The 15,867-nt window shown below is 39.5% G+C and overlaps 1 protein-coding gene across 5 annotated transcripts in view; it reads left to right on the top strand.

Moving 5' to 3' along the window:
• Positions 1 to 15,867, top strand: part of LOC311269436 (uncharacterized protein) — a 57,675-nt gene that overhangs the window by 7,352 nt on the left and 34,456 nt on the right. For 3 of the 5 annotated variants that reach the window (XR_014624092.1, XR_014624093.1, XM_084373576.1), the window contains exon 6: positions 1,426 to 1,527. The exons of 1 other annotated variant lie outside the window; for it this stretch is intronic. Coding sequence is in view for 2 of the 4 variants with exons in the window: in XM_084373576.1 (XP_084229702.1) it covers positions 1,426 to 1,527 (102 nt within the window). In the remaining 2 variants the exon portion in view is untranslated. Of the gene's footprint in view, positions 1 to 947; positions 1,528 to 15,867 lie in introns of those variants that run through there. One more of the 5 variants, XM_084373575.1, reaches the window with a different exon arrangement.

Raw genomic sequence — 15,867 nt, forward strand, 5'->3', positions numbered from 1 at the left:
ATTGTTATTTTCAATTAATCTGACTAATATTTTCTTGATTAATCAATTGGTTGTTTGGTCTATAAAATGTTAAAAAGGTAAAAAATGGCGGTCTGCCAAAGCCCAAGATGACGTCCTCAAATCACTTGTTTGTCCATGTCCCAAAGATATCGGAGTGAAATAATTTTTACTTTTTTTCCTTCAAAAATTACTCAAACTGATAAATTGTTTATCAGAATAGTTACTTGAGAATAATCGATTAATCGTTGCAGCTTTAGTTGTCATACTAATTGGAGATGCTTCTATAATGTGATTGTGGATTACACATATAACAACTTCTGCAAATTCAGTAAATTAAACATCTGATTTAGCAAATCAGACAAAATAAATCTCCTCAAGCCACAAAAACTGCAAAAACAATTTAAAAAGTGAAGAATAATGTTCAGTAGTGTGATATTCTTTCCACATATAAACCAGCTAAATACAATTACTCTTGCAGAGTGAAGGCAGCTATTGTGTGCATATAACAACAGTCAGTGTTACATTGATTGTGACTTACTACAGCGGTGTAAATGTCCGACAGTATTATCTCTGTCAAGTGGCTGTCCGGGTACGGTTATGTGATCTCGTGAGGCAAAGCTGGCCCCACGAATTTAAGCATACACAGACACAACTAAAGCTCCCCAGCCCCTCCTGCACACACACACACACACACACACACACACACACACGCACACACACATACACAGTGCGTCTGACCCGGGGGTCAAGGTGCAGTGACTCTGAGGGTTGTCTAACTGGGCCTCTTGAAACTCTTGCCTTGCATTCCAAAGCCCGGAGGAGGGGGTTGTTGCAGCCAGGCTTATTACCAGAGAGAGAGAAAGAGTGATAGAGAGTGAGAGAAAAGAGAGAGAGAGAGAGAGGGAGGGAGGGTAGGAGGGAGAAGTGGGGGTAGAAAGAAGCTGGAAGGTATTATGCACTATTTCCTCGGCTTCCTAGAAGCTATTCCCTCCCACTCGGCCGGCAGAGTTCTACGACACAGTAGAGGAAACGCTGCAAACTTGAACCTGCTATTCTTCAGCTGCCTCGGCCTTCTAGCTCACTTGTTTTCTTTCACCAACGTTTCCTCACTATGTTTCTCTCTCTCTCTCTCTCTGTCTCTCTCTCTCTCTCTCTCTGTCTTTCTCCCTCCCTCGCCCTCTCCCTCTCTCTCTTTCTCTGGGCTGTGTGTAAGAGGATCACTTTGTGTCCGTTGCCTTTTTCCGCGGTGCTGCAGACACACATGGAGGAGAGAATTGGATTTGAGGAGATACTGACGGGGGTGCACAGCTGCAACAGTCCCCTCCATCTCCACACCAGGACTAATGCTCCCCTCTCTCTCCCTCTCTTTCCCTGTGTGTTTGGCTCTCCCTCTGTCGCACTCTCTCTGCTTTCTGCCTCTCGGAGGGGTGGGGGGTGCCATATGTGAGCTCAGAAAAATGGAAGTGGATCGGAGATAGACAAGAGAGGAATCTGTCATTCTTGGGCTCGGATGTCGGGATCTATGTGGTAAGTGCTTTTCTCTTTCTCTTTCTTAGCACTTTTCTGAAGTTCTGTACTCCCCAAGAGTCTCCATATGCATGAATTCTCAGCAGTTTGTTTGATACCACTTTGCTTTTGATTCATATGTTTCCAACAGTTACCTATTTTATTCTTGGACTTGTGGTTTTGTGTTTGAGCTTCGAAACTGGGCCTAATTATTCTTCCACTTCATTTCAGTTTGTCCAAGTTCATGTTCCATTGTTACAATTAATTTGTGAGCTCTAGTGATAAGACGGGCTTTGTGCATTTGAATTTGGACCAAGTTTTGAGGGTCAAGGTAGAGTGAGAGGGGAGGTGGAGTGGAGGCCGACTGGGGGAAGGGAATTTGGAGGGGTCAAAGAGAATGGCACTTGGCCGAGGCAACACAATGGCTCTGAAAACTTTTTTAGTTACTTTTTTGACATTGTCACTATGAATCATGTGTCGGCCTGGAAACCTGTAAACTGCTGCATGTCTCAGCCGACTTGTAGGATATCTGTTGTATTCATTTAAGGATGAAATTGATCAATTGCTCAGAGTTTTCACTTTTCATGAGTATTTTTTATTTTTTAGTCAATGTTTAGTGCAGTTTTGAGACAATGAGTATTGAAGTTTTGATACACTCATCATCTGAACTTTTATGCATTGTTATGTCTTGTTGTATATTTCAAACTTAATCCTTTCATAGAAATGATGTTAAAAAAAGCATTGACTAACATTCAAAGATGAGAAGTGCATTTCTGACTTATTTTGGAAAAAGAAATCAGACAGAAACTTAAGATTTCAAGATCATTATGTCTCTTGTAGACTAAGCCATGTTACATATTTCATACACAATGCTTAATGAATCCAGATTGTGTTGATAGTGTTTGGGAAATGGAGGTTGTTGCAGATTATTTGCAGTTGGTTCACCTCCGTAGAATTTTGAGACAAGGTCACGGTGGATGTTGCTGCCAGAGCAAACTAATGCATTACTGCAGGCTGACTGAATAACTCCATTATGTGATAAATGGAAGTGATACCTCTGGAGCACTGGGCTTCCACATAGCTGTTAAAACTACAATTTGACATTTGTTTCTGTTTAAATATTTATACTAGATTTGACAGTCATGTTGGTGATGAGCAATTTTTGCAAGTAACATTCTCCATTAATCAGATAGTTAATAGTATTGATTCAGCAATGTTATTTAATATCTTTATAACATAATGATTTTGACAAGGTTTGTATAGATCATTGCCTGAGATAAAACTAGGCAATAGAAAACAACGTGCTGAAATAACCGACCAGTCTGCTTGTCCTTTACTTAATTTCAGACAAATCTTTAACATGAAATATAATCATCTTGACTTCAAATATATTATTATATTTCTGAGGGGCAAAGGTTCTGTACAAGTAAGTGGTACTAACTCTGAGAAACTATGAATAGTTCTCTGACTTCAAAGTATAACATATTTGCACTCTAAAAGAACTTGTGTGTGTGTGTGTGTGTGTGTGTGTGTGTAAGTCTGGGAATGAGCTGAGTTGAGTAAGTGAGTGAGTGAACTCTTTTCAGAAAGCTATTGAACTTGAGAGCTGTGATTTATGTGTCTCACCTTGATGGTTCATTGGCAGTTTGGGGTTCTGACCTCACTCCCTTCATGCCGGTCTCTTTGAGGAAATCAGAAGCCGTCTCTCTGACTGACTCATTCTAATCCTCCCTCGCTCCCTCCGTTCATTAGACATCTTAGTAACATGGGAATGAAGTGTCTCGACCGGCACCTCTTAAAGGTGGTATTAAGGCAAGATTTTGAAGTTCACTTGTGTCTTTATGAAATTATTTTTGGTCTGCTCTTTCTGCAGCATAATGTCTGTTTAACTTATACAGTAGTATACTGGAAAGCTTTGCTGGACTTTTGCACTACTACTGCTCTTTTATGAATAAATATAAACTGTGTCTGCTGCAGAATCTAGTTCTCTATTTTTGGCATGTGGGTCACAATCTAATGAAGCAGCACTGCAACCCCACTTAATGAGGACTCATAAAGTAACTGTCAAAAAGTTGTATTCTTGGTTGAAGTGGCCACTGCATCAGTCTCAACCATGTAAAGTACAGAAACATAAATCGCTTGCTCAGCACTGGGAAATAGAACATTTGTGGATAGGTATCTTGTTGATCAAGAGCTTTTTATTGAGTTTTGAATCTTTTCTGTCACAAACACAACAAATCTAACCGGAAGATTTAAATTGAAGTTCGGAACATATTTGTGTTCTCTGCCATCCCAAAGCTTTCTGTGCTTTGATCAGGTGTGTTTTGTGCCAGGTAATTTTGTTGGTTTTTGAAGCACCAGAATTTGCTTTTATGTACAGCATATTATTTATATATTTCTGTTGTGGTGATATTCATCCATTATATTTCTAAAAATCATACAGCACGATTGTTAACTGAGCCTTAGTAAAAAAACACATTTTAGGTGACTTAAAATGTTTCTGAATTCACAGGAGTGCAGGTGCTTAAAGAATAAAGGCTGCAGTGGCTTACTTTAAGCCAGTTGGTATGGTACAGTTAGTCCTCTCACCAAGGAGGCTGGATTATTTGAATCTGGGTGGTATTTAGTATTTAATTTATTAATAGTGCTCATCTGGTGTATGTCTATAGCTGTTCTTAGTTGTTTGTTGTCTTTTATGCCAGGTGAAGACATGTCGTCAGATAACCTGCCTGACCTCTACAGCCAATTTTAGCCTCTCCCTCATGCCTCCTCCGGTTATAAATTAGCTCGGTTGTTTGCAAGCAGTGAAAGGAAAAGCTCACTTAGTAGAAGTGATTTATTAGTTGTTAGCCTGCTGCTGCCATGTGAATGACAGAGGTGCCATTGAGGATGAAAACAGAAACTCAGAAAGCAGGCAGGATCTGACTGCTTCAGGAAATAGGAGGTGGTTTCCTTTTCTGCCACTCAACCAAGAGAGAATTTGCATGATTTAGCTTTTAGTATTCCTTCCAATAATGTTTTTAGTCGTGCAGAACTTGTTAAAAGTTCCACAATGTAATTCATGTAGTATTTCCCGTGATTTTAATTTTAAGGAACACATTTTTACCACTCCCTGAATGTACATGAATTAAAATTAGTGCACTTTTGTGTTGATTCGTAATCGAATCAATTTAATACATCCTTATGTTATACGCACTGGTACTTTCATATGCAAATCCATTTGCTGTTACCCCGAAAAGCATTTTTTATTTTTCCATGGGTGAATCTTTCCTCAAAAGACTCTGCTTTTCATCTGGTTCATGCTGGGACTTTTATGGCACGTGTACGAATTCAAATAAGAGAGATAAACCAGGCTATATGGTGTATACTGTGCATGTCGAGAGTCATTTGAAAGATCGATGAGTAATCCATCTCTGTAAATTGAGTTGCGCTTACTCCGATTACAACCTTAATGCAAGTAAGATAACTTTGTTAAGATGTTTGTATGACAGTTGCAGTAATCTCAGTATTACCTTACTCGGGTTGTGATCAAATTACTAAAGTGCATGTAAACACAATAAGTGACAACCCTGTTGACCTCTCCTGTTCTGTCTCCCACATAAGTATTCAGGGAGAAAACCACAGTTTTCCCTCTTGAACAAGAAATATTTTGAGAAAGAAACTCAGCATCTCAGGTCAACAATAGGATTTTATCTGAGAGGCTATTTCTGCAGGGAATGTGAAGAAAAGTTGTGGTACCCTAAATGATACACCTCAGTTCTTTACTGACAGTAGACCAATGGCAGACACAACTTAAAAGTCTTGAAACTGGACGAAAGGGTAGGCCTCTAGTGAACATTGCTGACTAATGTGGATACACAGTGTGTGAATGTGAATCCATGCTGTTCCAGGGAGGAATATGACGTGACTAGTTATGAGAAAAACTTTTTCAACAATGCAGCTGCTCAGGCAACTGAAGGAGTTGATAACCCTGGATGCCAAGAAAACAGAGAGCTGACTGACTACATCTTGTCCCAGCACCCTTGTCTCTTTTCAGTGCTTTGACTGATCTGAGTGGTACAACCATTGCTTCCTGAGAGAGACCTCTTCAGGTAGTTGCTCCTTCATTATACTCACCACAAAGCTGAGGGTTCCCAACATAATCATCCATATAATCCTCAAGCAAGAGGTCCTGCTAAATTTGGATGGAAAACTTAAAATGAATGGCAAACTGTGTCCTTCATGAGGCAGGAGTGCGTTGAAGGAGAGGCATTATGCTGTGGGGGCCACCTTCACAGTTTATCAGCATGATGTGCCATTGCAGGGTTTATTCTGCTCAAAGCTTGAATCATCTTCTCTAGTTTAGATCATTTACAGTAGCTGTGAAGGCCACATATCCGTTGATCAAAGATCACATCATCATGCTTCTGAGAGGGTTTTCTTCCTGGCAAGCTGTGCAGTTTGCAAACTGAGTAAACTATGTATCATCCCTGTGGTTAATTAGGTGGAAAACTGGTGTGGAAAAATACTGTGAAACTGTGCAAGAAAGTTTAAAAATAGTAATGCTCAACTAGTGCCCACTCATAACTCTTTTTCTCATTGACTTATTACCATGTTTACTAGTTTATGTTTTTTAAGACCCTGCAGCTCTGAGCAAGCTTTGGCTGACTTCACCAGGATGGACGCCTCTTTGTGTACCGAGAGGATTCTCAGTAGATCTAACAAACTGTACATGCAGCCTCTGGGTTAATCACGAAAGGCCCTTCACCTGGTAAACAAAGTTAATGTGGCACCATCATTGAGCTGCCGCAATTTGAATTCAGATGGTAAATGATACTCTAAAGACAGAGACATACATTTTAATTCATCACCCTGTGGGCAGTGATTATATAAAGATGGTACCATAGTGATAGTCCCAAGAGACCCAAGTGTGAGCAACACCATGATTTGTCACTGAATGTTTCTAGGTATTCCATAGTTGTTAAACTTTATTCATGGGATGAAAGACAGATATGACAGTATGGGTCATTAGCGTGATTTCTTTCTTTGATTAATAGTATCAAGGACAGATGGATGCAAGATGTCATTCAGCACTTAGATAATGATGACAGATGATATGCATCATAAGTCAAATTCTTATTGAATTATTAATGACATGAGCCAAGTCTTGTGCCTTGCCAGAGGAAAATAATGCAGATGTTTAGTTTTCATTCTTTTCTGTAATAAATTAATACCCATGTCTATATGTTCAGTTAAACTTATTATTACCATATGAATAAGAAAAGTGGAACAGCATGTTGGTCTTTGAACTTATAGTGATATAAAAAAAGATATTTCAGCCACAACTAATAGGGCGGTCACACAAACACACACACACAGCATTGCATTCTGGCACAAATGGCCCCCAATGGGTTGGTTATAAAGGGGGTGATGTCATGTCTGTGATGGAGACTGTGTGTCCCTTTACCAGTGATCCATTTCTTATCCAGCTGTCCTTCCTGACTCAAAGCAGAGAAAAGGAAAGGAAGAACAAAGAAAGGCAGAAAGAAAGTGGCCTTTTATTTGTTATCCTGTACCCCACCCACCTCCAGCCAACTTTATATCTGCCATTGAAATGTCCCTATTAGAAGTGAAAGAATGGTAAAACCAAATTTGCTACTGGATCTTGGTCATTTAAACACACGAAAAGTGCTGATCATTGTGCTTTGATGCATCAAATTTACATTATATGCATTAAAGTTAGTCTTATTTTGTGTCCTGTCAATTTTAGAGACGTTTATTTTCGACAGTTGTCTTGGGTCAAGAGATCATAGGCAATTTGTCTGCTTGTCTTTGAGCTGACAGGAGCTCGTCCTCCTTGTTTGCAAGCGAAGGGGGTGCAGGACCTCTTTGTAGCATCAGTTGGATGCATGTGCGTGTTCATGCATGTATGTCGGCCCCAATGTTTCTAACCACATGACTCTCTACTCCATTTTAAACTGCTCGGCTTCTTTAACCATCGCAGCCTCTCGGTGGTCACACAGACATGGTGGGGGGTGGGGTCCACGGAGGAGGGGAGCCCATACAGGGCTCAGAGGCACACTGGGAAATGGCTTCCATACATTTAGTGTTTCCTCTTTGACAGCGGTCCAGTGTGGTGCAGTGGGGTTGTCGCGTCAAAGCTGTGCTGCAAGGAGGGGTGGAGGTGCTGGATAATGCAGACACAATGGGCTAAGGCAAACATTAGGAGTGAGACAAAGGACACTCCAGTCAGGTCACAGGGGGGGCAACTCTTCCCATTATCTGAGGGAAGTGATCTTAACTGAGGGACTTTTTAAACCCATCAGCAAATTAGGGGCTGTGCTGAGTTGATGTGTGCGTTGGGTCGTGATCAAAGCCTTGAGAGTGCATCTGTTTATAGAGGAAGGCTGTAAAGCATGGGACAGCAGTCACAACACGACACAACATGGGGAAGGGGTAGCACTGAACATGCTATCATGACCATGTTTTCATTGTCATAGCCAGGGTATTTACTCATGGGAAGCAGAGGATAAGTTCTTTCTCATCTACACTAAAAACACCATAAGCACCATATGTCATAGGGTCAGCTGAGGGTTCCTACACCATATGCATCCTCTTCTGCTTTTCTAAATAGCCTAAATATTATCCATCTCTGGATGCAGTATTAGGGTCTATGTTTGAGGAATCGATTATCTGTTTTCTCCTTCACAGAAAAATTGTCTAATATTTTTTAAAGAATGAGCTTTCATTTAATTTCCCTTTTGTTAATTGTTCATTGATATCATTCAGAACTGCAGCAATTAACGATTAACGATTTGTTGTCAACTATTAAATTAACTGCCAACTATTTGATTTGATAATCATTTAACAGGTTTGAGTAATTTCCAGCTTCCGAACTGTGAATATTTTCTGGTTTCTTAACTCCTCTATGACAGTAAACTGGATATCTCTGGGTTATGGACAAAATAAAACATTTGAGGACATCATCTTAGTCTTTGAGAAACACTGATCAACATTTTTCACCATTTTATATACGAAACACCTAATTGTTTAATCAAGAAAATAATCAACAGATTGATAGAAAATAAAAATAATTGTCATTTGCAGCCATAATCCTCAGAATGTTGAAGATGAGTATACTCACATGGTTAACGCAACTTTTTTTCACCATTTTCTGATATTTTTTTTAGACCAAACAATTAATTGATTAATCAAGAATTAAAATAATAGTTAGTTGCAGCCCTAGTATTGTTGGCATTGTGTTTAAAACAAATCAAGTTCTACCTGATAGGCATGACTTTTTGAATTTGCTTTCCAATAGTATTAGTCCTCATAGTAGTAACCACCAGGACTGCAACTCGAATTGGGTACCATTTAAATCTGATCCAATACCAATTCCTGGAATTCGGTAGTCGTACTACATCCTATCCATTTTTTTGGTACTTGTAAATAGTACTCAATTCACATACTATTGGTTTCATACTGATGTTATGAGCATACTAAAAACAACCCCACATATCTGTTTTAGCAAGCTAAATAGCATGTTGGTCAGGAATTTTGGACACAGCCGGTGGCTTACTATTGATAGTAAAAGTGCTCAGTCAACGTCAACCAGACATCAGAAAAGCCCAGTTATCTCCAATAAGAACTTATTCTGCTAGCTAATGAATTACATGAAGATGTTGATAAACTTGTTAATGGCTCACGTTGAGTTTAGTGCGTACTGTATTACGAAATACTTCAGTCCTTACTCTTAAGACACCGAGTTTGGTACCCAACCCTAGCTCAACTAAGACTGAATTTTTTTCTGGTTAATTGCTTAATAACTTGGATCACAAAATGTCCACACCCATTGTTGTTACGTAAATCCCAAGGTAATGTCTTCAATGAGTCCAGAATCCAAAGATATTCAGTTAAGAATAATGTGAAGCAGGACATCAGCAAACCTTGACATTAGAGAGGCAGGAAAAAATATATTTTTGTTAAAAAATGACTTCAATGAGGAATTGATTATCAGAATAGTTGCTGATTAATTTTCTGTCAAATAAGTAACTGATTTATTGACTGCTCATTTCAGCTCCACTAACCACTTTAGTGCTCAGATGTCCGTCAGCTTTTAGCATTTTTTATTAGCTAAACAGCCTGTCAAGTTGTGCTCTAATTTATTACTTGAAAACAAGGCGTCAATTACATGGTAATTACACGCTCTTAAAGCTACTGCTTAACTGCTAGACATTATCAACATTTATGTTGTTGTCTCTCAGTAAACATGCAATTTACTTTTGTTTAGCCACTAGGAAACAATACAATCAGAACAATTAACCGTTGAGCATCAAAGTAAGGGAATTCACTTAAGAAACCAAAAAAAGAGGAAAACTAGCAAACAAATTGTGGCAAGCAAAACTCGATTTTAGGAATCTTAAAAATGGCTCAAGTGAATATATATTCACATGTGGTTGTCCAACTGTGTGTGCTTTTTTTGTATGAAACCCTATGCGTGTTTGTGTGACTGAAGGGCCATTATGGGACAGGCTTTTAAGGGAGATCTGGGAAGTGGAAACCTAATACTGCCTGACTGCTGCTCTTGTGTACATGAACCCCACAGCTGCTGGAGAGAGAGAGGCAAGAGGGAGAGAAAGAGGGAGGGAGGAGGGGGTAGAGGAGAGCGTGGTGCGCTCAGTAATTAGTTGTCTGGTTTTGTATTGACCAGTCTGGTGCTTGGGCCTTGGGGACTGTTAAATTTGCTATTGAAACTGAAAGGATTATGCACCCAAAAGAAATTAAACGGGAGCAATGAATAGATTGTGGGCCACATGGTGGACTACTGTTTTTTTTCTTTCTCTTTCTCTTTCTCCTTCTTCTTCCACCTCTGCTTCAGTCAGACAAGGTTGTATTTTTCCTGTCAAAAACTGCTGTTTTTCATGTTATAGATAAATTGAAAATGCACTACATGGTCATGACATTTTTATGTTGTGATAATGACACCTCATTTTGAGACTGACCCATTAAAAAACTATATTCTTGTTTGCCCTTTGCCAACTGTCAAATCTGGAGTCTTGGTTTAGGTCTGTTTATTAAATGGAGACAAAATCCAAAATCATTTCCGCATGTTAGCTGTTGAAGGGTGTGATGTCGCAAGGGTGTAATGAAATCTCTTTGAATGTAGACGTGGTGATTGCAAGGGGGAATTGATGTCTCCTGCCTGGGCCGCCCAGAGGGAAGGGAGATTTGCGTCTCTGTTTACTCCTGCTGAGGCTGGTCGTACTTATTACAGCAGGCACAGTCAGGAGGGAACACCCTCCACATGCCTGCTGAGGCTTACGGCCCAGAGAGACTGTATTCCCTTTACATCAACATCCAGCATGGCCACACTGTTGTCTTTCTGCCTCTCTCTCCACTTTAGTAGGGACAGAGAAAATCTGCTTCAGACCAAACTGTAACACCATCTCCTTGTAATGACTTCCAGTGTCTGTTAAGCAGGCCAGCGCTTTGGGGGAAAGTTTAAAAATGGTGGCGGTGATAGTAGGATAATGGTGAAAAGAAGGCATTTACGTAAGACGTTTCGACCATAACAGACAAAGCAGTTCACAATTTTTGCCCAGGCTGCACAGGCTCACATTCTGATGGACATGTGTACAGGAGGAGTCTCGGGTTGAACCGTCAACGACGACCTGTTCTGCCTCCTGAAGCAAAGATCTCTTGCTTCAGTGGGTTAACATTAGCCTCCATCTGCATGGAGCATTTGAACCTGCTGAACTGTGAGCCTCGAGTGTATCTAGTGAATGATAGAGGGGTGATGTCATGTTCTCTCTCACTGTTTGTGTAGCTGGCAGAGGCCGGCGTGCTGCTGGAGAAGGTCGCACACTATGACTCAGTCGAGACCAGAGCAGCCCAGTAGGACATTGTCCAAAATGTAGGATCAAATCTGCGGCAACAAAAATTTCTTGTCTTTTTTCTTTCAGTTTCTGTTTTTTATCTTTGATTCTATTTGGACAAGATGATATAAAATCTTGGACCAACATTCCATGTTTTTAATCTGTTTAAGGTCTCTTGTAACTTTCTGATCCGGACAGGAGTGTGCACTCTTTGTAGATAAGACACAAAATGTGGTCGAGATCACTCTTTATGATTATCAAAACGTAAATACAGGAGGGCCTGTGCACAGGTGGCTGGCGCTGGGCTGATGGTAACCAGACCAGACTGATGTCTGCACGCAGAAAATAAATCACTGCTGTAATATTACAGAAAGCACAGGTCTATTTTTTTAACTATGTCAGGGTCACTGGAACATCATCCCACAGACGTTTTGTGGGACTCCACCATTGCAGCACAATCAAATAAGTTAAATATCATCAGGTTGTGGACGGTGTAAAGAGTGGGGAGGTCTTACAGCATCTGTGTCTTACAAGGGGCGACCAAAGGAGGCAAAATCCATCTGATTGGCTCTTTCTAAAAAAAACATGAACATACACATTCGGTTGTAGCCGAGTGATTAGCAATGACAGATATTTCTGAGTAGCATTATACACCGATCTTGAGACCCCAACTGTTGTGAAATGGAGCCTAAAGTTAGTCCTCACAAGAGGAGAATCATCACTCTGTTGGGGACTTGGGACTGAGTCTCGCTGACTGAATTTACATTAATGCAGTTACTTGCACATGGGATGGTTATAATTACATTACTCTGTAATGTTGTTGCAGTATAGCTGGCTGTTTGCCTTCCTCTGTGTCGCAGTTAGGGTTAGAGTTTGTTTGTGGTGCTGTGTTTATGATTGCTGCACTGCGGCCAGCAATGCATGCTGCCCCATGGCATTAGTAAAACAGGTTTCAGCTATTTGTTTTTCAAAACCTACACAAGTAGGCATTTTACATACACTTTACTGTAATAAGTATGGACTGAAACACATTTCTTTGTCTTTTCTTCTATCAACATTGCTGTGACTCCTATAAATGGTGCATGATGGCATCCACACTGGATACAAAAAAATTACATATCCTCTGAAATGTTCTTTTTTTTTTTGCCTTGTTATTGCCTTTAAGCCTGAAAATAAATAAATAAAAATTAAGTCAGACTTGAGGTCCTCTTGCAAAATGAGCAATGCTGAACTCTTCTGCCAAGAAGCACGAGAGAAAAGCTAAATCAATATAAACTAAATTGGTAGATGTTTTTTCATTTGGACTGCTGTTATAAAAAGTGAAAGGTGCTTCTACTAATTAAACAAATGAATGATGAATGTATGAAACCAGTTTATTTTTTTCTTACTTTAATTCCTTGTTTGATTTACTGAGGGTACTTGTTTTATCCACACTTTGCTGGTTACTATTATAAGTTGTAACTACCACATAAATTATATATAATCACAAGGCAGAGAATGAACAATAAGAACACAATATATATAACATCTGCTAGATTTTCCTTGTTTTTCTGACTTACATTAGTTTGATCCATGTTGTAGTTCAATCAATGTCTCCACATGTACTAAATTAACATCAGGGATATTTCTGATACCTTCAAAAGGTGGGTCAAACCTATTCTGATAGTATAAAAGGTAATTGTTGGTTCGTTCTCCTTTTGTATTCCTTGAATGAAAGAGAGAATATGTAATTTATGTTTTATTTCAGGTGTCTGTGGTAAAAAGCAGTCAATCTGAATAAAGGTGTCTTGATGTTCATTGTATATGTGTGTAGCCGAATGCGGCGGCAGGCTTTGGGCTCCCTGTGCTCACCGGCAGATATAAACCTAGCTGAGTGAGCTTTCCCCCTATTTAGGGGTCTCTGTCTCCCCTCCCCTCATCCCTCCTGGTAATAGATGGCCTCATCGCTCTGGGTTTGAGCCCACCTTTAAACAGCTAGACAGGACTGGGGTTTGTCTCCGGCCAAACGATGGAGTGGAACAATAGGAGCGTGTGACATTGTCTGTGTGTATTAGGAGGCCCACGTCTATCTGAAACACATGTATAAACACGTGACGGCGAGGTGTTGATGCTGCCTGGCTTCAGCCTGGGCCTGTCAGGTAGCAGAGGGAGGATACGGGATGTCCAGGGTATGCAGATCTGTGTTTTTTGTTCATTTTTTACTCTTATGTCTTTTCAGTCCACTGCTGTTTCTCCAACATAGCTTCGTACTTGTGGGGGTTGCTTGATGCGATCGTCTGTGCATCACGTTCATTGCCGTTTCCGTGTTTCCTGCTGTTTGTCTTTCAGGACAAACCCCTTTGTCTGGTTAAACCCTTTATATAGAGTGGCGGGGATGAAGCCTGCATGGAGCTGTTCTTGTGTATATGTGTGTGCGCTGATGTTTGTCCATTCATGATAAAGCCTTTCTAAATATGTGTATGCAGTTGTGTTTTGATTCATAAGCTGCTAGGCTGACAGCAGCGTTGACCTTGGCTGGCTTTGAATGTGTGTGGAGAGGAGATAGAGAGGAAGAGTTTGTGTGTGTGTGTGAAATCTGTTTTTTCCTCTTTTTTATTATTCCATCTAAATGTGCTTATGATGCCAATATTTCTGTTATTTGCCATGGGGGAGGATGTAGAGTGTTTTCTCACCCTGTGGTGGCTCCCTGGGACAAGGATCTTGCTTGTTTTTCTTCTTTAGCATATTCCACATTCATATGGAAATGGAGGGCAGAGGAGGGACAGAATCTCACATCAACTTGATCTGGTCATGAATAGCTGCCAGTGTTTGGACTGACCTAGAGCCGGCTTAAAGGCACTGCCCAGCCTCTGCCCTCAGACCACAGAGCTGAGAGCCGAGCACATTTTCAGCTGCAACACACACACGCGTTTGTGTGAGCTCACGTACATTCGCTTACACTAAAGATGAAAAAAGCAGATGCTCATAATTGCACTCACACAATTAGATACACTTGAGCACTTGGGAACACTGAGCACCGTCTCATTCTCATTCTCTGTCACTGTCTCTGTCTTACACATACACAGACAGCCATGCTAAATCCCAGGGAGACGCCACTGTTGCAATACACTCTTTTTTTTTTCTCTCAATCCTTTCTTTATTTCATTAACCCTCACTTCGCTCTTTTGCCCACCCAAACTATCCCCACATACAGATGATTTTACTCCTTAGCAGTAAGAAAGAAGTTTGTTTGTTATAATTTATTTATGTTGTTTTTTCTTAAATACATATTTATTGTTGAAGTGGCCAGAAAATGATGTAATCCATAAATCACAAAGTATTTAAAATTTAAAGAGCAGTTTCATTGTATTAGATTGTTTCATTGAATTTATCAATTTAATTTGACTATTAGATGTTTATCTGCATTTGGAGAATAATATGAAATGATTTTATCAGGATAGCTGCTTTAAAATAGAGATATACATTTAATTGGGAAAAATCTAAAATGTTTAATATTAATAGAAATTCAAAATATTCAAAAACATTTACAAATCTTGAAGCTTTTTTGTGATTAGATAAATACTGAAACAATTGAATTAAAATTGTACTGAAATGCATGAAGCTTGGTTGGATTAAGATAATTTGCTTTTACCATGCTGTCTTTGAATTAATATGGTATTTGAGGAGCCCCGTTTCTAATAAATTTTGAGTGTGTTTCCTTCTCGAGCATCTCTGATACAATGGGCCTCCCAGACCGGACTATTGCGGTTGGATCTAGCAGCAGGGATCCATCAAACAAGATTTGTCTCGGTGGATATTCTGGTTTTGTCCTTCAGGATTAGAGCCCACCACCCATATTCAGCCACAGTCTCACTTACTTTGTCTTGTATATTTCTAGACAGTTGCCAAAAGTGTGCCTGTAGAGTTTTAATTGTTTTAGGAACAAACCAGCCTTTTTTTGTTTTGTTTCGAAACATTTGAAACATTATCTCTTTATACATCTTACATCTCTATTTACTAATTTTAGTGATCCAAACATTTTACAAAATTAAAAATACATAATTTGATGAAGTGAATATAAAATGCAAAACCGCTTTTCTTATTTAATTTAATTAAATACCAAACTTGAAAAAAGAAAGGATTAAACAAAGCAGATTTTCATTTATTTCATAAAGGTTGTAAAACTTTGATATAAATTACAGTAACATTTATTTGCATTTTAACACTGGTTTGCATTTTTTATTTAGTTTTGAATACTTAATAATAATACAAAATATTGAAATCAGCAGTATTTTTCAATCAAGTTTCCCCTCATACAATTGTCAAAGACAGTATTTTCATTTTATTTGAAAGTTTAAACTTTCAAAATTATTCTGGTGCCTGTTTTGTTCCATTTTCAGAGTTCATGGTTCGATTCAGTCGGAGCAGCCTGTCTGACAAGCTGATGCATGGTATGTCCCTCAACTTATAGGCACAAGTGTTGAGTCTCTATAAAAAGAGCAGCGCATTGCAGGAGGGCCTCAGTGTG

Source organism: Pagrus pagrus (assembly GCF_965226575.1).
Source record: "Pagrus pagrus genome assembly, chromosome: 14".
In the NCBI taxonomy this organism is placed as follows: domain Eukaryota; kingdom Metazoa; phylum Chordata; class Actinopteri; order Spariformes; family Sparidae; genus Pagrus; species Pagrus pagrus.